The sequence below is a fragment of the Idiotropiscis lumnitzeri genome, chromosome 15 (assembly GCF_059441095.1).
Source record: "Idiotropiscis lumnitzeri isolate Australia: NSW breed Sydney's pygmy pipehorse chromosome 15, RoL_Ilum_1.0, whole genome shotgun sequence".
Lineage (NCBI taxonomy): Eukaryota > Metazoa > Chordata > Actinopteri > Syngnathiformes > Syngnathidae > Idiotropiscis > Idiotropiscis lumnitzeri.
The window spans coordinates 2,385,282-2,404,850 of NC_142405.1; the positions used below are offsets into that span (position 1 = coordinate 2,385,282).

The 19,569-nt window shown below is 43.4% G+C and overlaps 4 protein-coding genes and 1 non-coding gene across 11 annotated transcripts; 3 read left to right on the forward strand and 2 right to left on the reverse strand.

Moving 5' to 3' along the window:
- Positions 1-432: 432 nt before the first annotated feature.
- On the reverse strand, positions 433-4,246 carry LOC148322140 (uncharacterized). 2 transcript variants are annotated; one of them, XM_088317794.1, is made up of 4 exons: positions 3,828-4,246; positions 3,022-3,188; positions 2,827-2,932; positions 433-2,654 (listed from the first exon to the last, which is right to left on the reverse strand). In XM_088317794.1, the coding sequence occupies exons 1-4, from the start codon at positions 4,087-4,089 to the stop codon at positions 2,026-2,028; spliced, it is 1,164 nt and encodes a 387-aa protein (XP_088173920.1). In that variant the 5' UTR covers positions 4,090-4,246; the 3' UTR covers positions 433-2,025. The 2 variants fall into 2 exon arrangements, with proteins under 2 accessions (XP_088173920.1, XP_088173919.1); XM_088317793.1 differs by having other exon boundaries at positions 3,807-4,246.
- Positions 4,247-4,666: 420 nt separating this feature from the next.
- LOC148322141 (uncharacterized) lies at positions 4,667-7,125 on the reverse strand. The gene is made up of 4 exons (XM_088317795.1): positions 6,737-7,125; positions 6,537-6,615; positions 6,367-6,466; positions 4,667-6,235 (listed from the first exon to the last, which is right to left on the reverse strand). Exons 1-4 carry the CDS (start codon positions 7,009-7,011, stop codon positions 5,550-5,552), a joined length of 1,140 nt encoding a protein of 379 aa, XP_088173921.1. The 5' UTR covers positions 7,012-7,125; the 3' UTR covers positions 4,667-5,549.
- pgls (6-phosphogluconolactonase) lies at positions 6,762-9,540 on the forward strand. 4 transcript variants are annotated; one of them, XM_088317799.1, is made up of 6 exons: positions 6,762-6,859; positions 8,031-8,299; positions 8,364-8,471; positions 8,559-8,660; positions 8,829-8,969; positions 9,182-9,540. In XM_088317799.1, the coding sequence occupies exons 2-6, from the start codon at positions 8,036-8,038 to the stop codon at positions 9,326-9,328; spliced, it is 762 nt and encodes a 253-aa protein (XP_088173925.1). In that variant the 5' UTR covers positions 6,762-6,859; positions 8,031-8,035; the 3' UTR covers positions 9,329-9,540. The 4 variants fall into 4 exon arrangements, with proteins under 4 accessions (XP_088173925.1, XP_088173923.1, XP_088173922.1 ...); XM_088317797.1 differs by lacking the exon at positions 6,762-6,859 and adding an exon at positions 7,448-7,712; XM_088317796.1 differs by lacking the exon at positions 6,762-6,859 and adding an exon at positions 7,448-7,669.
- A 197-nt stretch (positions 9,541-9,737) lies between these two features.
- Positions 9,738-19,460, forward strand: colgalt1a (collagen beta(1-O)galactosyltransferase 1a). Of its 3 annotated transcripts, none has more exons than XM_088317787.1 (12): positions 9,738-10,515; positions 13,105-13,215; positions 13,295-13,412; positions 13,985-14,119; positions 14,194-14,398; positions 14,990-15,109; positions 15,179-15,255; positions 15,573-15,679; positions 16,464-16,596; positions 16,678-16,805; positions 16,886-17,092; positions 17,664-19,460. In XM_088317787.1, the coding sequence occupies exons 1-12, from the start codon at positions 10,298-10,300 to the stop codon at positions 17,929-17,931; spliced, it is 1,827 nt and encodes a 608-aa protein (XP_088173913.1). In that variant the 5' UTR covers positions 9,738-10,297; the 3' UTR covers positions 17,932-19,460. The 3 variants fall into 3 exon arrangements, with proteins under 3 accessions (XP_088173913.1, XP_088173915.1, XP_088173914.1); XM_088317788.1 differs by lacking the exon at positions 9,738-10,515 and adding an exon at positions 12,831-12,947; XM_088317789.1 differs by lacking the exon at positions 16,886-17,092.
- Positions 12,688-12,760, forward strand: trnam-cau (transfer RNA methionine (anticodon CAU)). The gene has a single exon. It is a non-coding gene; the product is annotated as a tRNA-Met (tRNA).
- Positions 19,461-19,569: the final 109 nt, after the last annotated feature.

Here is a 19,569-nt window from a genome sequence, read left to right on the forward strand (position 1 = left end):
GGATCTTTGACGTGTTTATCCGTCAATGGGAGTCAATGAGTTAACATAGTTCCTTGGCGCTAGCTTTTCTTTTAGACGGAGCTTTCGAGCCATCTTGCATTTTGAGGTGGTTCGGAAAGAGCTCAAAATAACAAGTAGGTGATTTTATTTTATTTTTTTTCAGTGGCGAACCGTTCAAAAAACCTGCACGTGAGGTTCAGTGAAAACTGTAAATGGTCCAAAGCAGTTCACTCGCAACGGACAAAAAAAGCCTGACAGTAAAAGGACAGGACAATCCTTCCCAAAACTGACAGATTTCAACAAGGTTGTAAAAAAAAAGCAGACGGAACGTTATCGCATATATGAACTGACGTTGATCTCACGTCTTTTATGTTTGCAGCTTTAAACGTGTATTCAATTGCTTTACTCTTCTCGATAGTCATCAGCCTTCACTCGGGAGTCAAGAAGTTTATTAAATAAAACATCCGTCAAAAATACAATCCGAGTGCTCTGTACTCAATTCAAGAATCCACTTTCTATTGAACTCCAATGAACATTTGTACAAACGTCAACATTTGGCGTTGTTAGGGCATGCAAGCGCGACGCTAATCTGTCATTTCCTTTTGGCAAACAACAAGCAAAATAGGAACATTTGACAGCTTTGTTTCATCCAAAAGTCATTTGTCTTGTCTGTATTTTTGTTGAACTGGTTTCATCAACCTTGCAAATCAAACAAAAAAAGAAAACCCTTGCGACCACACCCGTCCCCTTAATTGATCTTTTTTTTTTTTGGGTTATTTCAGCATGTTCAACAACACCATCAGGATATAAATTAATTCTGATTATTGCACGATGATGGCAAATAAGTGCTCCGAGTCGCGACGTTCCACCTACAAAAGGAAGCAACAATATCATCAATACAAGGAGGGGGAAACGAAAAGCATCCATATTTTGAAAATCTTTCAAACCGATACGTCATCGAGTCACAAGTTGTTGAAATGAAAGGACACACTGTGTAGTTTAAAAAAAATCAAATATTCTTTGACTGTTGTGAAGAGGTAGTTGAAGGTGTACGCTACACATCGGCACAAACGCGTTTTTCCGGCTTTGACCGTTTACTCGGGCCTTGGAGGAGGTATTTCAAACAATGCACGGCAAACGTGACTGCATGCAATGCGGATGAGGTCAGGGTTTCAATGAGGTATTCACACCAAGTGCCATGAAACGGATAAAAACTAAACAGAACCGCAAGGTCCAATACGATTCCAATGCGTCCTTGTGTGCATTTTTCTCATGCATTCCAACAGCGATAAAAAGCACAAGAAAACCTATTTAAAGGCAAGTCAAACGACATAAAGGGGAAGTCCATTTTTTGTCTTCACAATATGTTCCGCAATTTTAAACACGCCATTTTGTGTTGTCCGTTTGTGAAATATGAATTAAAGCGAAAAATGTGCTTGTTTTTTTTTTTTCCATTTCAGGGAGCGGCCGTTTTGTCACTTGCTTTCGACAGAAAATGACATCACGGTAGCTCGGGACTCGGGTAAACACCGTCGCGGCTCATCTGTTATCTGCACAATTTGACCCCTTCGGCACCGTGATGTCACGTTGCAGTTGACAGCACGACGCAAAATGGCCGCCCCTGAGATGAATTGAATTTTCCACTTAATTCATATTCCACAAACACAATAAAAGATAATTAATTCTAAAGAACATTTTTGACTTGACTTCCCCTTTAAAGCACTAAACATTTTTTTTAAATGACACATGTTCACCACTGGTTACTTTCCTGGCATTTAAATCGTAGCACTCCAGCTTCATTCAGTACAAAGGAGTGTTACGCCCACGCAGCAAACACACACACAAAAAAAACAGTTGGGTCAAAAATACAACTCCACTTTTTGGGTTATTCATTTATCCCCAAAAAGACCCAAGAGGCGGTCTGTCCCTTTTTGACACCCAACTGTGTTAATGCTTTTTAGAGTGACGAAATGGTAAAATTCTGAGAATCAAGAGCCCGATAGATCGCACTCAAGCGCTTCCAATTTAGGTGGTCTTCATGTGGGTGAAACACTGGTGATGGTTCAAGCCGTACTTGTAGGCGTAACATTTGCCGCAGTCCACGCAGCTGTACGGCTTCTCACCCGTGTGCGTCCGAAAGTGAATGTTCAGCGAGCTCTTCTGGGAGAAACTGCGTCCGCAGTTGGGACAGCTGTACGGCTTCTCCCCGGAGTGCACACGCTGGTGCAGCTTCAGGTACGTCTTCTGGGCGAAGCGTTTGCCGCACAGCGTGCAGCTGAACGGTTTCTCGCCCGAGTGCCGTCTCACGTGCACTTTGAGGCTGCTCAGGTAGTTGAACACTTTGCCGCAGAACAGACATTGGAAGTGCTTTCTGGGTCTCATGGGTTTGGCAGGGAGGAGAGCCAGCTGTTTGCCGACGCCCCCGTGGAGGCTGCCCGTGTAGTCGACGTAGTCGCCGGCGGTGGCGGCCGCGGGAGCGCCCGTGGCGTCCAGCAGCGTGCTCATGGCGGCGTCCTCGATCAGCTTATCCATGATGTTGGGCTGCGCGCGCTGCGCTTGGCTGTCGGACATCAACGGGAAGCTGTTCAGAGCCTCCGAGTGGAGCTGGAGCTCGTTAACGGAGCGATGGAGGTCGGCGTCCAGCAGCCCGCCATCTGCACCATACACAAACTATTACCACCGAGGAATATTCAGGTATGTCTCTGAAAGATTATCCAGAGTGATTACTTCATTGTGTGCGATGCGGTTTTGGTCATCTTGTGTGGAGACTCAAAAATGTGAAAATCTTAAAAATGTGTGCACTCCGCTGTATTTGAAAAAGTTTACCTTTCCTGTTATCCGTCAACCGCATCTGCTGCCCGAGCGGATGATCGTCGTACATTTCCTCTTTGATGAAGATGAGGTCGGGTTCTGCATCGATTATATCTAACACCTGCCGAAACGTTAGCACCATATGAACGCCTCGCAAAGACATGGCAGACTAAAGATGACGCGAGCTTTCATAACGGCGCACAGATTTACTTGCGTTCCCATGCTCGGCATCGCAACGGGCTCCGCTGCCTCTTTCCTTTGAGTGAAGGCTCTTTTGTCTTCCCTCCACAGATCCATGCACCAATCCTTTCCGAATACTCCATCGATGGCAGGAGCAGCCGTCTGCTGCTGCTGTTGTTGTTGTTGCTGGTGGTGGTCTGCACAAAGTACCACAGGATGATATGTCTAAACTTGCGTTTACACGTTATACAATCTGGATAAAAAAAATAATAGCGTCTGAATCTGCATATATATATATATATATTTAAAAATGCTTGTAAAAACAATCTGGATCCAATTTGGATTATTCCTACTGAATTTAAATTGGTATACCCGAGTTAAAAACGATTTTAAAGATTCTAAAGACACAATCTAGATCGTATCAGAATTATTGTCAATGGTCCTGCATACATACATTCAAGTATTTCAAATTGCAAATATAAATTCCGGATCACATCTGCATTAAAAAAAAAAAAAATTTAAATCACACTTGACCTGATTTACACACAACTAATCGAGGATACACACATTATAAATTAGACTGCATAATACAATCTAGATCAGATCTGGATTAAATCGCACACCTCTAACCTGCACACTCAAATTCAATTGCTTCCAAATACATAATCTAAATCAGATTGAAATCAGGTATTATTATTATTAATATAAACCTGTGGGCATTTTTATGACCTAATCAACGTGTCACTTCCATTTTCCTTGGAGCACCCTTGAAACGTGCTCTATTTTTAAAAGCCCCTCTCCCCAAAGCGACCCACCAGTTTTAAGAGCATCTTGACCTTCGGGATTCCTTCGGCCGACGTTGTTGACGTGGCCCGGGTAGTAGTGAGCCTCCCGGGCGGCCCTGAGCTGCAGCTCCAAGGAGTAGCATCTCTTCTTCAGGGCCTCGTTCTCGCTCTTGTGCAGTGAGATCTCGCCAAGGAGCACCGACGAGCACTCGTCCGCCAGGTTTCCGATCTCCATCAGGGCCGTCTTGGTTAGCTTCTCCAGGATGGCCGCCAGCTGCATCCGGAAGCTTCTGTTGGTGGTGTTGCACATCATCTCGACGCAGATTAGGCGCAAATAATTCGACGGGTCGGCCTCGCCGCGTCCGGCATGTATTTGAAAGAAAAAACAAATGAGGTCCGCGAGCGAAATAGTGTTGGACCGAGGCTAGCTGCGAGCTGCCGTGCCGCGGTGCATTGTGGGATGCGGGCGTGCCCTTTCCGAGCTGTCCGTGAACGCAGCACATCTAATTATAGTAGAAAACAAATATAACGGTCTTGATGGTGTGCTATAATTACCATTTAGTTTATGTAATGTCTTTTAAGAATTTAAATAGAAATAGGCACCACAGTTGCCTTCGATCTCATTTCCAAAGTAATGACAAAGTAAAAAAGTATTCATTTTAGTAATGGATGGACCAACATAACCTCAATTGTGTTCTAATACAACTTTATTTTTTTTATAGCGCATTTCATACACAAGGTAACTCAATGTGCTTCACAAAAATACAGCAGTTACAATCAAAATGATTTCATAATTAAAAAAGCAAAGTAAATAAACACATACACAGGACATTTAAAGGTAAAATAATGAAATAAAAAGTGACTCACTAAAATATCATACAAGAATAAGATTTTGGTTAGAATTGATTATTTATTTAAAGCATTAAATTGTAATGTTACAATCAGATGCAACTTGTCTATCTACAGTATGAAAAATATGGAAATCAAAATTATGAGTAGTCATCAAAATTATACTAACATTAAACTGCTAATCAAAATTCACATTAAAAGCATGCATCCATTTTTCAACATCGTTGGGACTCACAAAAGATTATCAAAGTAAATCCCTCTGACCTTCTTTATGTCACTGTTGGAATGTTTCCAACAACAGGGGCACTTTTGGTATCTTTGCTTGGTGTGTTTTTTTTGTTTTTTTTTAAATAAATACTGGCTAGAAGAAAACCTGTTACACTCAAGACACAAGTTGTTCTTGCTCACACACATGCGCGTCAAAATAAAAGCATTTTACCGTTTCTTTTACGGTGGTACCTTGACTTACGAGTGAACTAAAAAAAATTTATGACATTCAAACACCCCCCCCACCCCTCAAAAAAAAAAGTGCCAGTTTTTTTTTCAGCAGTCTTTTGTAAAGTTCAACAAATACAATAGGACAAATGTCTATATTTTGTTCTTTTTTTTTTAATTAATCAGCCGATTAATCAGTTATCAGAATTGGTCTATAAAAATCCATACAGGTTAGGCCCTAATCTTTGCCAATTTTCTGACATGTTACGAACCAAACCAGGAATTGAATCACAATTTATGCGCGTGCATTTTCTGTTTAGACAATTTAAAATGTCCTGTTTTTTTTTAACATCAATCCATCAGGTAATTAAAAATAATTACTTCTATTTAATTTGTTATTTATATTTTATAATTATTAAAATACTAATAAGATCCAGCCCTCATTTTAATTTAGATTGTGTTACAATTTTCAACAACCAGCTGAGCAAGTTACATGAGACTGGCCGCAGTGTTGGATGAGGTTTTGTTCGGGAGCGGCTCGCTTAGCGTAGGCGCACCACTACTGCAGAGTTGCATATCGGACTCGAGGTGCACCAAGAGGTGCTTTTTCAGATTGCAGTTCTTTGTGAAGCCCTTGCCGCACTGGACGCACACAAACGGCTTTTCTCCCGTGTGCGTGCGCTGATGCATGTCCAGGGTGCATTTCTGAATGAAGCCCTTACCGCAAATGTGACAACGGTACGGCTTCTCCCCGGTGTGTGTGCGCTGGTGTGTGTACAAGTGGCCCTTCTGTGCGTAGCGCTTCCCGCACAGCGTGCACCGGAAAGGCTTCTCTCCCGTGTGACTCCTCTGGTGGATCTCCAGCTGGCTGTAGCAGCGGAAGCTCTTCCCGCACTGCAAGCAGCCGAACCCCTTTGTGGAAGAGGAGGTCCTCATGTGGTGCATCTTGGCGCTCCGAAGCGAACTTTGGGCCGTCGCGTTAGCAGGTGAGCTTTTGCCGGCTTCGTGGCTCGCGTGCGCCGTTGTGAGCGGGGGGTTCCATTGCGCCTCCCTCCTGTCGGGCGTCGTGGGGCACGAGAGCGCGTTGAGGCTCACCACGCAGTCGAGATACGCGGGAAGATGGCGTTCCGAGACGGGTTTGTGGCGCTGGCTCACGTCTGGACTCTTCTGAATGTCTGTACAACATTTTAAAATATTATTATTATTACAGAGTACTTTCGCTAACCCTCTACTAGCTTAGACACATTTATTTAAACACCTAAATGACTATAACATCCGTAAATACAAGAAGTGCTTTCAAACTCACTGCTTTCACTTGCTCTTTCTTGTTTAGGGTCTCTGTTGTCCACCTCTTTCGGCTCCTCTTTTACCACCATCTCAAGATGCTCAGTTGGTAACTGCAGCGTCTTATAGGGCAAAAGGTGCAGTCATTCCACCGCACAACACAGCTCGTCTGTAACCATTTGAAACACAAACCTCAGCCGTGGGATGCTGCTCATCTTGGACTGAAGTGCTCGTCTCGGGTGAGGAGCTGATGTTCTCCCATGCAAAGTTACTAGAGTGCAAACATTTGAGGGTCAATACATTATGCGGCCATGATAGTCCTGCACTGGCATCACCAGCCTGCAGGTCGACACCAAAGGAGTGATGACAAGATGGAAGGAAAACATGCCTACCTTTTGGAGACAGGTCTTGTCCAGTCAGACTCCAGCACGGCGCTTTCCAAACCTTCCCTTGTATCTAGCGGCCTGCCCCGCTGCGCCATGTGGAGCAAAGTCTCCATCAGATTCAGTTTCTCGGTGAGCGACGCGATTTCGTTCCGGCCGCGGGTGATCTCGATTTTCAACATCTTCGACTCAATTTCCACCAGTTTACCGATTTCGGTCACGGTCGCTTTACACAACGCGTCCATGATAGACGCGAGCTGAGTTTGGAAGCAGAAAGCCGTCATATTACTTCAATTGAGGACTTTTCAACAAAAGAGGAGTTATCCGCATGGAAACAAACAACAAACGCGGATTTTTTTTTTCTCCCTTCTTCTTTCCTTCAACGTTCACGAGACTACACTCGGACCAGAAGTTTTACTGTCCTCTAGTGGACGGGAGAATTTTGCTTAAAATTAAGAACGTGTAAAATCATTCACAATTTCAGGTCTTCGCTTTATATTAAACCACGAAGAAGGATAACAATCATTTGATGTTCACATTCTCTTTACATGTACTAATAATAATTTCTGTAATATGTGGACGCTATTTACCACAATTCACCGCGATGCAATCCCAGAATGTGATTGGCTACAATAAGTCGTTCCCGGAAGTGATCAACTATATTTAAGTACTTAAGATGAAAAGCCTCTTAGAGACTTTTACTACTCACCCAGTGTAAATAACGTCACATACGCCGATATTTTGTGAAAGGTTTATTTTTTTTGTTGTCTTTTTAAACATGTTGCTAAGATAAGTTTTGTCTCGCTCCAGTCAGAGACAACATTGTCCAAAATGCAACGCGATCTAAACATGACACGTGATTGGCTGGAAATTCATTCCAGGAAGCGATTTACATTTGCCGACTGAAAATCCTCTTCGTTCACTTTTGCGTTCATTGAGTGGGTAAATGCTGTTTTGACGTTAGAAACTAGTTTTATTCATTTTGGTTAGTGATTTTTTTAAAATAATTTAATGGTATTGATCATTTTCTATAGATGTAGTTGAATTTTAAATGTCTTGAGAGTCCTATTCAACGTTTTCTTATACTGCACTCTTGTTTACCATGTAAATGTTGTTCTGTTGTTTGTTAGTGTTTATAAGATGTTGTCGTTTTTAATTGTGTGAAGTACATTGAGTTGCCTTCATAAGATAGACGAAAGACATGGGAAAACAATGCACACGCTAGTTTAGTTGGAAAGATGACTTCCCAAACAATGTTTGTTCACCTAAACGATTGCACAATTTCCCCCTTGGCCTCAAACAGACAACATGGCCGGCAGGAGAGTGGTGGTGTTCCCCTCCTCAGCAGAACTTGGCCCGGTGCTGGCCCACCTGGTGACCTCTCGAGCGGAGCGGGCAATCGACTCGCGGGGCAGGTTCACCCTCGGCCTCTCTGGCGGGAGCTTGGTGACCATGCTCGGCAAAGAGCTGCTAGATGTGCCAGGCCTGGACTGCAGCAAGTGGGTGATGGGCTTCTGTGACGAGAGAGTGGTGCCGTTTGACAACCCTGACAGCACCTATGGGCTCTATAAGGTAAGACTCACATTTGCCATTTTTTTTCCAGTGCTCAGATCTGTCTCTTTTTTTGGGGCCGTAGAGTCATTTATTTTCAAAGATCAACGTCCCAGAGGACGCAATCTTGGCCATTGACTTCTCACTCCCTGTGAGCGCGTGTGCTGAGGATTACTCTCGCAAGCTGAGAAAGGTTAAACGTCCTCTCCAAAAAACATGTGTGATATGATTTTGCTCAATGATTTTTACCTCATAGCGGGTTTCGTTCAAACACGCACAGGCTTTCCCCAATGACCACGTCCCCGTGTTTGACCTGCTCCTGCTGGGCATGGGGCCTGACGGACACACATGCTCCCTCTTCCCTGAGCACCCGCTTTTAGAGGTGAGGGATGCACTCAATGTTTATCATTTTTTACAAGATTGCTGAAGATTCAGATTTAATTGACAGGTTCTTGTCGAGGATGCAGATTCAAATTGATTCCAACGATCTCTCTCTCTCTCTCTCTCTGTCTGTCTGTCTCTCTCTCTTTGGCTCACACCCAATGACTAGGAGAGCCAGAAGATCGTGGCTCCCATCAGCGACTCTCCCAAGCCACCACCAGAGCGTGTGACCATGACGTTCCCCGTGGTCAACGCCGCCCGCTGCGCTGCTTTTGTATCCACTGGGGGCAGCAAAGCGCCCGTTTTGAAGGTAAACCAATGCACATGCTATGGTATGTAAACTTGCTTAATTCCTTCTGTAACCAAGCTTGTGTGTTTTCATTTTAATTGCGTCATATTTCATTTCCCGCCGAACTTGAGCGGCGGCGAATCCATAGAACAAAAATCAACCATGCGATTGTAAGTGAAGTTGTATTTGATTACTCTTTGGTTGACGGGTCGCAATATTGTTTCCCCCTACAGGAGGTTCTGGAAGGACGAGAGGGTGCGCCGCTTCCGGCAGCCCGCGTCCACCCGACTAACGGGGAGCTGTTGTGGCTCATCGACGAGCCCGCCGCCGCTGCTTTAACGATGAAGGTGGAGAGGCTCGGCTCTGGGGCCAAACTATAGAGCGTTCAGATGACTAAGAAAATGGAATCCTTCTTTCATTCTCAGTGAATTATTTCTCCTAACCAAATGGAGAAGCAAATTAGAAGCTGTGTGTTCTTTGCACTTATTGGTAGCTTCTACATGTTCGTCCATGACTTTAGAAAGTCTAATCATTTAGATTTCGATTTGTAAGATGGGAACATTAAACCAACTAAACTAAAAGCTAGATAACACTTTGTTTACAGTACAGAGTGTACAACCAACCTTAATATTTTCATCTTTACATGTCACAAACTAAACATTCGGACTGTATTCCCTGCTTGGTAACGCGAACGTCTCAACTTCGTTCATTGATGTGTACTCGTTAGATGTCAACGTGCTCTTAACGTAACTTGGCACATATGTGCCGTTTCTCCCCCCGGACGATATGTTCGTACATGACATCATCCCGTAATGTGTCACGGCTAAAGATATAAATACTTTACCTTTATTACTTTTATGTTCTATGATGAGCAGTAGTTTGTGTGTCTATTACCTTTTCTGAAGATAGGCCCACTGCAGTTGGGACATTTTGCTGTCTTTGTTTTGTCGCTAAGTAGCGCGTCAAGTTATTGAATAGTATCTTTTATCAAACTACTATATTTTGTATATTATAGTTATGTATGAGTTTACTAGTTACTCATCAATATCTGTCAAAAGTGACTCCGATAGTTAAGCCAAAAAAAAAATCAACTTTACAATTGACACACTAATTGTGGTGGTCCATTGTATGTATTATTCAAGTTCTCTCCTCCAGGGCGCATCCCCTTTAACACGACGCCGTCCTCCCCTTTAAATCCCAACTTTACAGCTCCGCTACAACACTACACTATCTTTTTTCTCCCCCCTTTTATAAGAATGGCCCGAACTGAGGCGACCTCCGCTTAGCATCGCGTGTGCACCGCCGTCCGCCGCTCGCATTTATTTGTTCATTGCATCCGAAGACTCGCCATGAGCCGCGGCGTCGCTTTGGCTCTGCTGTGCTTGCTGTGCGGCTTGTGCACACCGTGCCTGGGCTACTTCGCGGAGGAGCGCTGGAGCCCCGAGTCTGCGCTTCTGGCTCCCCGGGTCGTGCTCGCCCTCATCTGCCGCAACTCGGAGCACTCGCTGCCTTACGTGCTGGGAGCCGTGGAGCGCCTCGACTACCCCAAAGAGCGCATCGCGGTGTGGTGAGAGACACAAATCCTCTTGAGCATGTGTTTGCATGACAGTTCTATCATAAATATGTCTTAAAGTGCATGCGTTGGTGGCTGCTGTGTGTTTATAAACAGCTGTGACAGTCAACATGTGAGCGTCAAGTTATGTGCAGCACATGAGTATGTAGTAAGCATTTTGTACATTCATTGATTTGTATACGTGGAGGGGGGGAGGCTTGGTCTATGGAAGTCCATCATGATGCACAGCCCATCTCCTCTCATAACAGGAGTAGGAATAACACGTTAACTAAGTGATCACAGAATATAGTCAGGACATTTGCTGAAACTTTTATGAATGCTGAGAGATGAGCATGCACAATAATATGATCATGCGTTAAATTATTTTTGTTTGCACGCTGCAAATCAAACGTTCCCAAATTTGTGGCAAGCATTCACACAATTTTAATCCATATCTGATGGCTGCCATATTGCCTTCTACTGCCTCTTGTTGTCGACTGAAAATGACATCACAGTGCAAAATGGCCGCCCCCTCCGATGAATACAAAAAAACAAGTGGATTTTTATGCTTAATTCATATTCCTCAAATGTAATATTAATCAGAATACCACATTTAGACTGGTGAGATGCATTGGCCGTAATTATTGTAAAGACATTTTTTGACCTGACGTTGCCTTTAAACATGAATTTTGTCGCACTTGACAAAATTAACATTTATGTCCGCTGCACTTGTTTAATTTTTTAAAATGACACATCTTTGACTTGACTTTACATGCTCTCAAACCATTTATTTGAATCCAATTTATATTCAACTCTCAGCTCCTTGTCAAGCAAAAATGAGGGGCGGTACAAGGTTGTGTGTTTCTCTACCTTGAGTTTAACAACATGCCGCAACAGCCCACCCGCACCTAAACCCCGAGGAGGTATGCTTGTCACACACCAGCTTCACCTTATGTGGCTCCTTTCACGCTCGCCAAGTCGTCTCTCGCTTTGGTGGCCGTCCAAAACCTGCCCTCAAGTGATGACACTTTTATACATGCAGTTGCGTCGTGTTGCAAACGCAAGCAACATGTGGAAGCGCTTTTTTTTTTGTAATCAAGCCACGAATCACAAATGGATTCTGTGTCTACATATCGAGCTTTATACACACGCCGCAAGCCAAAAACTCAAAGCTACTTGTCAATGTACCGCCAACAGGCTTTGGACAAACATTTATTGGAGCCGAGAGACTGCGTGTCATGTTTGAGGACTTGTAGACGAATGATGGCTTAGCGCGTGTGGGGGGGGTGGATCTGCTGCTGTGTTCTCACACACACGAGAGAAATGCGTCCCATTCCGGACTGTCTGGATGCGGTCCATTGGAGGATCCAAAAATATACCGACACCGCTGCTGATGGCGAGCCCGCAACACAACTCGGAGCTGTTGTGTGTCATGATGCTGCTTTGTTTAATGCTGTGACGTACAAAGGCCGAGTCGACCCCCTAATTCGAATCTTTTTGATGCATCTGTCATGATTTCAAAAGAAAGCCCTGACTTTGCTCATTCTCAAAAGGAGGAGGAGCAGCAGAGAAAAACGAATGGCTCGGAGGGAACTTGGATTGTTTAATCATGCCGTTACTTGTAAATAAGTCTGCCAAAATGACAGTGACTCGCAATTGACCCAAGGGTAACAAAACATCAAGAACAAAATGGTACCAAGGACTGACCCTTGAGGGACCCCGTATGTCATCGCCATCACACAAATGCAATGGTATGTTAAAACGTTCATTTGAGTGCTCAGTCCGGAAAGTTCATACAGAAGCAAACCTGCATTGGCATGTTGCAAATGAGTGACTGAGCACTACATGTGTATTTACTTAGACTGAGAAACTCGCGTTCGCATGTTAAAAAAAAAAAGAAAAATCCTGGCATTTGATCACAGAACGTGAAGAAGTACCGTCACCACTTTTTCTGTCATGCATCTACATGTTTTTTGTGAATGTATGATCAGAAAAACATCAAAGTAACAAACTGAAAATGCGTTTTCCTCCGCATTTTAGTCCGCATAGCGTGAGTAGCAAACTGAGCGAATGGAAAAAGACAAGCGTTCGCTAATCCTGTCATGCATCCACATTCCTTTGAGGGCTGGGTGGGGGTCTTACTCTGGGAGAGCGCACTTATACGATTGAAGTGCAGTATTGTGCACTGCCTCGTTGGCGCAGTAGGCAGCGCGTCAGTCTCATAATCTGAAGGTCGTGAGTTCGAGCCTCACACGGGGCACATTTTTTTTTCTTCCTTTAATCTTTTTTCTTTTTTTGTGCGGGTGTTTACCAAAGCAGCTCACCTCCTCCTGTTGCCATTTAAGTGAGTGAATGAGCTCAGGTCAAAGGCAAGTCTTTGAAGTGCTAAAAATAAAATGACATATTTCTCAGAAAATGAGGAGTTACTTTTCGGCTCTTCTGCGCAGGTTATCTTTTTGCTTTGAATCGTCAAGCCGTTGCGCTCATTCCCACAGCTGCGCGCAGTGCGATGCCATTACGCAACTGGTGTCATGTTTTTTTCTGCTTTTGTTACAACGGGGCATAATGGCATTTTCAAGGTTGTTTACTGTTACATCTTGACAGGGTGGCGACCGATCATAACGAGGACAACACCACGGCCATCCTGCGCGATTGGCTCGTCAAGGTCCAGAATCTTTACCATTATGTGGAGTGGAGGCCAAAGGAGGAGCCCAGGTTGGTTGCTTGCGTAAATTGCTTGCTGATCTTTTGAACCTTGAAGATTTGAAAGACGAGCTCTGGATGTCCGTTCCAGTCGCTACGAGGACGAAGAAAGTCCCAAACAGTGGCCGGACCCCCGTTACGACCACGTTATGAAGTTGCGGCAAGTTGCCCTGGAGTCAGCCCGTGAGATGTGGGCCGACTACTTCATGGTAGGTTCATGGTAAAATACTTTCCATGTCCAGCACAGATCTCAGCCTCCACGCTGGCGTATCTTTGTAGGCCAGCACTCGTCAGCGGATAAGTACAGGGACATTTTTTGGCACTGGAAATCAAATTGGAATTGGACCCTTTCATATTTGTCTGCCGCCTTTCACTTCTGGTGTGGTTCTTCTGCGACGTCTCCTCGCGGCGGCACAAAGATGAACCTCTTGTATGTTTCTATTTGTGCTCGCAAGCCGCGCCCACTCACTGCAGCTTGAGTTTGGGGTGTAATTTAGCCACGTGTAACATCCAGAAGCTTTTGCAGCTTTGTCGCGCTGCAAATGTTCTTGAGACTTGTTTATGACACAAGAGACGTTGGCCTCTGGTGTGGAAAAAAGTTTGCGCCTTTTGCCATCTGGTCTGCCGTAATTTAAGGCTATTTAGCCCTCATTTGGGGTCTGTTATTTCACATGACTGTGGTTATAAAGTAGCTATGCATTATTCTGCCCTCTAGTGGCCACACACCAGAAGGAGCCGCACTTTGAAAAATGGATGCCCTAACTTTTAAATTGTTGTGCAGGTGATGGACTGTGACAACGTGCTCACCAACCCAAACGTACTCTGGAATCTCATCAGCGAGAATAAGACGGTCATCGCCCCCATGCTGGATTCCCGTGCGGCCTATTCCAACTTCTGGTGCGGAATGACCAGTCAGGTGCTCGCGACGTTCTTGTTTTTGACGACGACAGCAATGCTGAGCGTCGACTGATGATCGTTTTTCTTCGTCAGGGCTACTACAAGCGCACGCCGGCCTACATGCCCGTGAGGAAGCGGATGCGAAAGGGCTGCTTTGCGGTGCCAATGGTGCACTCCACCTTCCTGATTGACCTTCGGAAGGAGGCGTCCAGGCAGCTGGCCTTTCACCCGCCGCACCCGGAGTACAACTGGGCCTTCGATGACATCATTGTCTTTGCCTACTCAGCTCGGATGGCAGGTGAAAGCAAAGTCCACGAAATACACGTTTAAAAAAAAAAAAAAAAAAAAAACATTATTTTAGTTGGGGGGGCACATCTGAACAAATTAGAATACGGTGGACGCCTGCTATTTGCAGCGGACCAGGCCAGTCTGCAAAAAAAAAAAAAAATAAAATAAATAAAATAATGATCTGGATTTTTTTAATTTTAATTTTTTTAACACCCTGTTAAACTTCCAATATGAATTTTCCACAAAACACGGCTCCTATAAAAAAAAAAAAATAATCAAAATCTTTAAAAAATTCTCTGACTTAACATTTCCCCTATTATTGTTAAATTGACAGTAAGTCTATTTTTAAGACTTTACATATTGAACACTCTAAATAGCCCATGTTGGGTTGTGAGTAAACAAAAATGGCCTGGTGGTTACGTCTGATTAGAGGTGGAAGCACCACATGCTGTGACATATACTGCCCATTTTAAGAGATTTTTTTAACCACTCTCCACGATTATTTTTTTCAGAACACAAAAAGGGCCTAAGTTAAACTTGCGCATCGCGGCTGCACCGTCTGCGTTCATTGTTTCACGCTAACTGTGCCATCCTTCGACAGACGTGCAGATGTTCGTGTGCAACCGAGAGACGTACGGCTACATCACCGTGCCGCTGCGCGCCCACAATACTTTGCAAGACGAGGCCGAGAGCTTTATGCATTGCCTGCTGGAGGTCAACGGTGAGTCGTGCGAAGTCTGCTGCGCTCGCTCGGCTCAAATGGCAACTAACCCGAGTTTTGTCTTTGTAGTCCGACATCCTCCGGTGTTGCCGTCCAAATATATTCCTGCTCCCTCCAAACAACCGGATAAAATGGGCTTTGATGAGGTAAGCAAGGACGGTTTTGTCTCTCATATATATTCTATATCCTCAGCAAAAAATGACTAATATCAACACATTTTTGTTGATGTAGCAGCACACTGCTCATTGAATTATCATAAAGCACAAATTGTTTCCTTATTAAAAGCAAATTACAAAATTTTTAAGGGACTGCAACGGATTCAGGTTGCGTTCATTTGAATGGAGAAAGTTGATTTCAGTGTTTTGAGTTGAGCCAATTCAACTTGTAAGTCAAGGAACTCTTTTATTATCTGTTGTGGTTGGGAATGTGCACGTGCAAGGAGGGCTTTTTTTGATGTGGCCAGGTGTTCATGATCAACCTCCGGAGGCGTACCGACCGCAGGGAGCGCATGCTGAGAGCTCTCTACGAGCAGGAGATTGACTGCAAGATCACCGAGGCTGTCGATGGAAAGTGAGTCCAATCCGTCACTTTTGTACCACCAAAAGTTGCGATACACCAAGAACATTATGAGACGTAACGAAAATTTACACAATAACTCCAATTGTAGAAATATTTTTGTTGAGAAAAATAAGATAAAAATGAAGTATAAATGAATGCTTACTGTAGTGACACTTTTTTTCCCCCTCGACCTTTTTTTTTTTGCACTGAAAAAATACTGCATATATTTAAATATTCAAATAACAATTTAAATATTTAAATAAATATTTTAATAACTATTTCAATATTTAAATAAATATTTAAATAACTATTTAAATATTTATATATTCAAATAAAATAAATAAATAAATAAAACTAAAATGTAACATTTTGGGAAATAATAAAAACTAACAAACCTGCTCTAAAAAATAATTAAAACTTGCTTGATTTAAAAATCAAGTCAGAACTAAATCAAAACTGATTACTGTATAATAAAAAAAAATCCCAAACCGTGCCTGCTATTCACTTTTACGACCTGCTGCGATAATGAAAATCGGTGAATCCCCAAAAGGTTTTTAATTCAATGCAACAAGATGGCGATAAAGCGTAAAAATGCTCCGATACTATCCACCGATACCACTTGACAAGCTTGATTGATATTTTCCAGGCGGGTTCCTTCATGCCTTCCTTTCATACCTTCCATCCTTTTTTGTCTTCCTTAAATCTTTCCTTAACTTCCTTCTTTCCCTCCTTCCTGGACCAAATTCATTTGAAAAGTGTATCGGCCTCTTTCCTCTGCTCTTGGTGTGCTTTGAAGGGCTTTGAATATGAGTGACGTTCACGCGATGGGCATCCACATGCTCCCCGGCTACAGCGACCCTTATCACGGCCGCCCGCTGACCAAAGGAGAGCTGGGATGCTTCCTTTCGCACTTCAACATCTGGAAAGAGGTCAGCAAGTCATGATTCGTGGACATTTTGAGTTGGAAAAGTGACTAACTGGACTGTAATTGCAATGAATGTTTGCGACAGATCGTAGAGCGCGGCCTGCTCACGTCTCTGGTGATCGAAGACGACCTGCGCTTCGAGGTCTTCTTCAAGCGCCGTCTCATGTACTTGATGAGCGACATCGAGGACGAAGGACTCGACTGGGATCTCATGTGAGCGTTATTTCATTTTTCCGATTCAAATCTGCTCTGTAACCGAACCGCGTCCTCGCTCGCTCGCTCGTGTTCCGCAGCTACATCGGCCGCAAGCGAATGCAGGTGGACCACTCGGAGAAAGCGGTGCCCAACGTCCACAACCTGGTGGAAGCCGATTATTCCTATTGGACTTTGGGTTACATGATCTCCTTGCAAGGAGCGGAGAAGCTGTTAAGAGCCGAGCCTTTAAAGAGGGTGCTGCCCGTCGATGAGTTTCTCCCCATCATGTACAATAAACATCCAGTGTAAGAGTTTTGAGCCTTATGTGAAAACAAAGCCCTTGCTCAATTTATCAGTTTGCTGACTTACAAAAAAAAAAACATTCATTTATTAGACGATGAAAGAGAAGCTAGATTAAAGTCTCTATATCATACAAACTTGATCTAGATAATTAAGAAAATTTGCGCTTGTTTGTTTACATTCAAACACAAGTGATGTCATGCACATTCTGCTCTAGTTGATTGATTGATGATTTTTTATAATTCAGTTTTATACATACTTGAATGGAACTGATGAACGAATGAATGTGTGTTAGAAAACTGCAGTTGTTTGTTTACATTCAAACACAAGTGATATCCTCGTGCACATTCTGATCTAGTTGATTGATGGATGTTTTTTTTTTTAATATGTTCAATAAAAAAAATTGTCAATCAACTAGATCAGAATGTGCATGACATCGCTTGTGTTTGAATGTAAACAAACAACTGCAATTTTCTAACACCCTTGAATTAGTTTGTCAGTTCCATCGGCGTTGAATACATTTTACTGTAAGTGAGCAACTGCCAGAGGATTTATTTTGTTTATTTTCATCCTCAGATCCGATTACATGGAGCAGTTCGAGACGCGCGACCTGAAAGCCTTCTCGGCCGAGCCCCTCCTGGTGTACCCCACCCACTACACGGGCGACTCGGGCTACATCAGCGACACGGAGACGTCCACCGTGTGGGACAACGACAAAATCCGCACCGACTGGGACCGAGGGCGCTCGGGCAAAACTCACCAGCAGGGCCAGCTCAGCACCGAGGCGCAAAACTCGGACGTGCTGCAGTCGCCGTTGGACAGCACGGCGCGGGACGAGCTGTGAGACAATCTCTGTCCGGGGGGGGAAAAAAAGTACCCTTTTTGTTTTGACATTTGACACTTTATGCTTTGGCATCACAGTGGATGGATGTAAAAGAAACAAAAACAAAAAATGTTGAACGTGTTCCGTCATGCTCATGGAAAAGGCACTAGACTTGCCACACGGGATGGCATTTGCAGTACCCGGCGTGTGTCTGTCATACAGAAAACAAATCTTTTTTGTTGTCCTACGGTGATGTTACACCGTGAATCAGGAATTTCAGTCTCGTAACGTGCTTGACATTGTCTTGCTCTCTGGCCAAACAGAAACATTCCTTCCGCGAGAATCAAAGCAATTGCTCCCAAATATGCTGTCTTCCTGTGATGAGCATCACATGACGCTTTGTAAGTAAACGCCTGCTTTGTTTTTGAGACAATATTTCGCAACGGGTGAGTGTTAGGGACACACTAATGAGAGGGGGGGAAAAATTCGCATTCGGTGTTAAAAAAAACAAAATGGTTGTACTGGTATTAGAAAAAAAAATCCAAAAATTCTGAAAAAAAAATGCATATACAAAAGTGTTTAGCTGGTCAAGAAAAGAAACTGCCGGCTGACATCATATCTCATCACAGCAAGTCTTTTGCAATTTGCGCGTCGCCACATCAGCTCGCTGTCGACGAGACGAGCCGCCCGCCAGCAAAGCATTTGCAGATGCGCGTCAAACGCATCCGAACACGCGCGCACACGCAAATGTCATGAATCTCGCGATGAAGCTCTCGCCGTTGGCTTGATTGAAGGCTCCTGAAATTAGACGCGATGTAACATTCTTACCATGTGACTCTTTCGCCGGATTATCACGGAATGTTAAATGCTTTCTAAGGATGATGCGAGCGCCGCTTTGATTTTGTTTTTTTTGTTTTTTACTTTAACCAATGACAAGACAAAACAAACTATCTTTCAGAGCCAACGTGCATTTTATGTCCGTCTGCGTCGCGTTGACGTTACTCGTGTGTAATTATCCTCCGAGAGCGGCAGCGTGCCGACTGCCAACGGGATGTCGAGAGATCCGTTGGACGTTTGCTAAGTTCGTTCATTAAAAGGCACACACAAACTGCGTTGGTGGCCCAAGTAGCCACAATGACTAAGGACCGGAGTATCGTACTTTTTTTTTTTTTTTTTAAACTAAGGAGAGGACATCTTTTTTTTTTCTTGTTTTGAAAAGGCTAAGTAAAATAAAAATGTTTATTTATCTAAGTTTTTTTTTATTTCACTTAGCCAATTTTTCTTAATTTTTCCTCTGCCAACCTGATCAAAATTTTTCTTTTTTTGTAAAGGTCAGTAAAAGTACTTTTTTCTTGATTTTTTTTCTTGATTTTCTTTACAAAGTTGAGTTAAAAAAAAGGACAATTTTTTCTACTAACATGATTACATTTTGACAAAGATATTTTTTCCCTTTTATTTATTTGACTTAGTTGAATAAATTTTCCTTAATTCTTTGACAAAGCTGAGTCATGCGTTTGCTATTTTATGAAGACATTTGTCTTCGTTTTTTTAACACTGATTTTTAACACTCTTCATTTGTTTAACTTAGTTATGCACATTTTCCTTTTTTTTCTTTGACTGAGCTGAGTTCGTTTTTCTTAAATTTTGTTTTACCAAACT

What these genes read in the sequence shown, in the direction of transcription:
- LOC148322140 (XM_088317793.1), bottom strand. Translation starts at nt 4,089, where the DNA reads ATGATGTGCAACACCACCAACAGAAGCTTCCGGATGCAGCTGGCGGCC. An exon ending in TCAAGATGCTCTTAAAACTG is followed by an intron (nt 3,189 to 3,806) that starts GTGGGTCGCTTT and finishes TACTTTGTGCAG; the next exon opens with ACCACCACCAGCAACAACAA. An exon ending in GTTGACGGATAACAGGAAAG is followed by an intron (nt 2,655 to 2,826) that starts GTAAACTTTTTC and finishes TGTATGGTGCAG; the next exon opens with ATGGCGGGCTGCTGGACGCC.
- LOC148322141 (XM_088317795.1), bottom strand. Translation starts at nt 7,011, where the DNA reads ATGACGGCTTTCTGCTTCCAAACTCAGCTCGCGTCTATCATGGACGCG. An exon ending in ACAAGACCTGTCTCCAAAAG is followed by an intron (nt 6,616 to 6,736) that starts GTAGGCATGTTT and finishes TTTGCACTCTAG; the next exon opens with TAACTTTGCATGGGAGAACA. An exon ending in AGCAGCATCCCACGGCTGAG is followed by an intron (nt 6,467 to 6,536) that starts GTTTGTGTTTCA and finishes TTGCCCTATAAG; the next exon opens with ACGCTGCAGTTACCAACTGA.
- pgls (XM_088317799.1), top strand. Translation starts at nt 8,036, where the DNA reads ATGGCCGGCAGGAGAGTGGTGGTGTTCCCCTCCTCAGCAGAACTTGGC. An exon ending in ACTCTCGCAAGCTGAGAAAG is followed by an intron (nt 8,472 to 8,558) that starts GTTAAACGTCCT and finishes AAACACGCACAG; the next exon opens with GCTTTCCCCAATGACCACGT. An exon ending in GCAAAGCGCCCGTTTTGAAG is followed by an intron (nt 8,970 to 9,181) that starts GTAAACCAATGC and finishes TTCCCCCTACAG; the next exon opens with GAGGTTCTGGAAGGACGAGA.
- colgalt1a (XM_088317787.1), top strand. Translation starts at nt 10,298, where the DNA reads ATGAGCCGCGGCGTCGCTTTGGCTCTGCTGTGCTTGCTGTGCGGCTTG. An exon ending in TTGCCTGCTGGAGGTCAACG is followed by an intron (nt 15,110 to 15,178) that starts GTGAGTCGTGCG and finishes TTGTCTTTGTAG; the next exon opens with TCCGACATCCTCCGGTGTTG. An exon ending in ATGTACAATAAACATCCAGT is followed by an intron (nt 17,093 to 17,663) that starts GTAAGAGTTTTG and finishes TTTCATCCTCAG; the next exon opens with ATCCGATTACATGGAGCAGT.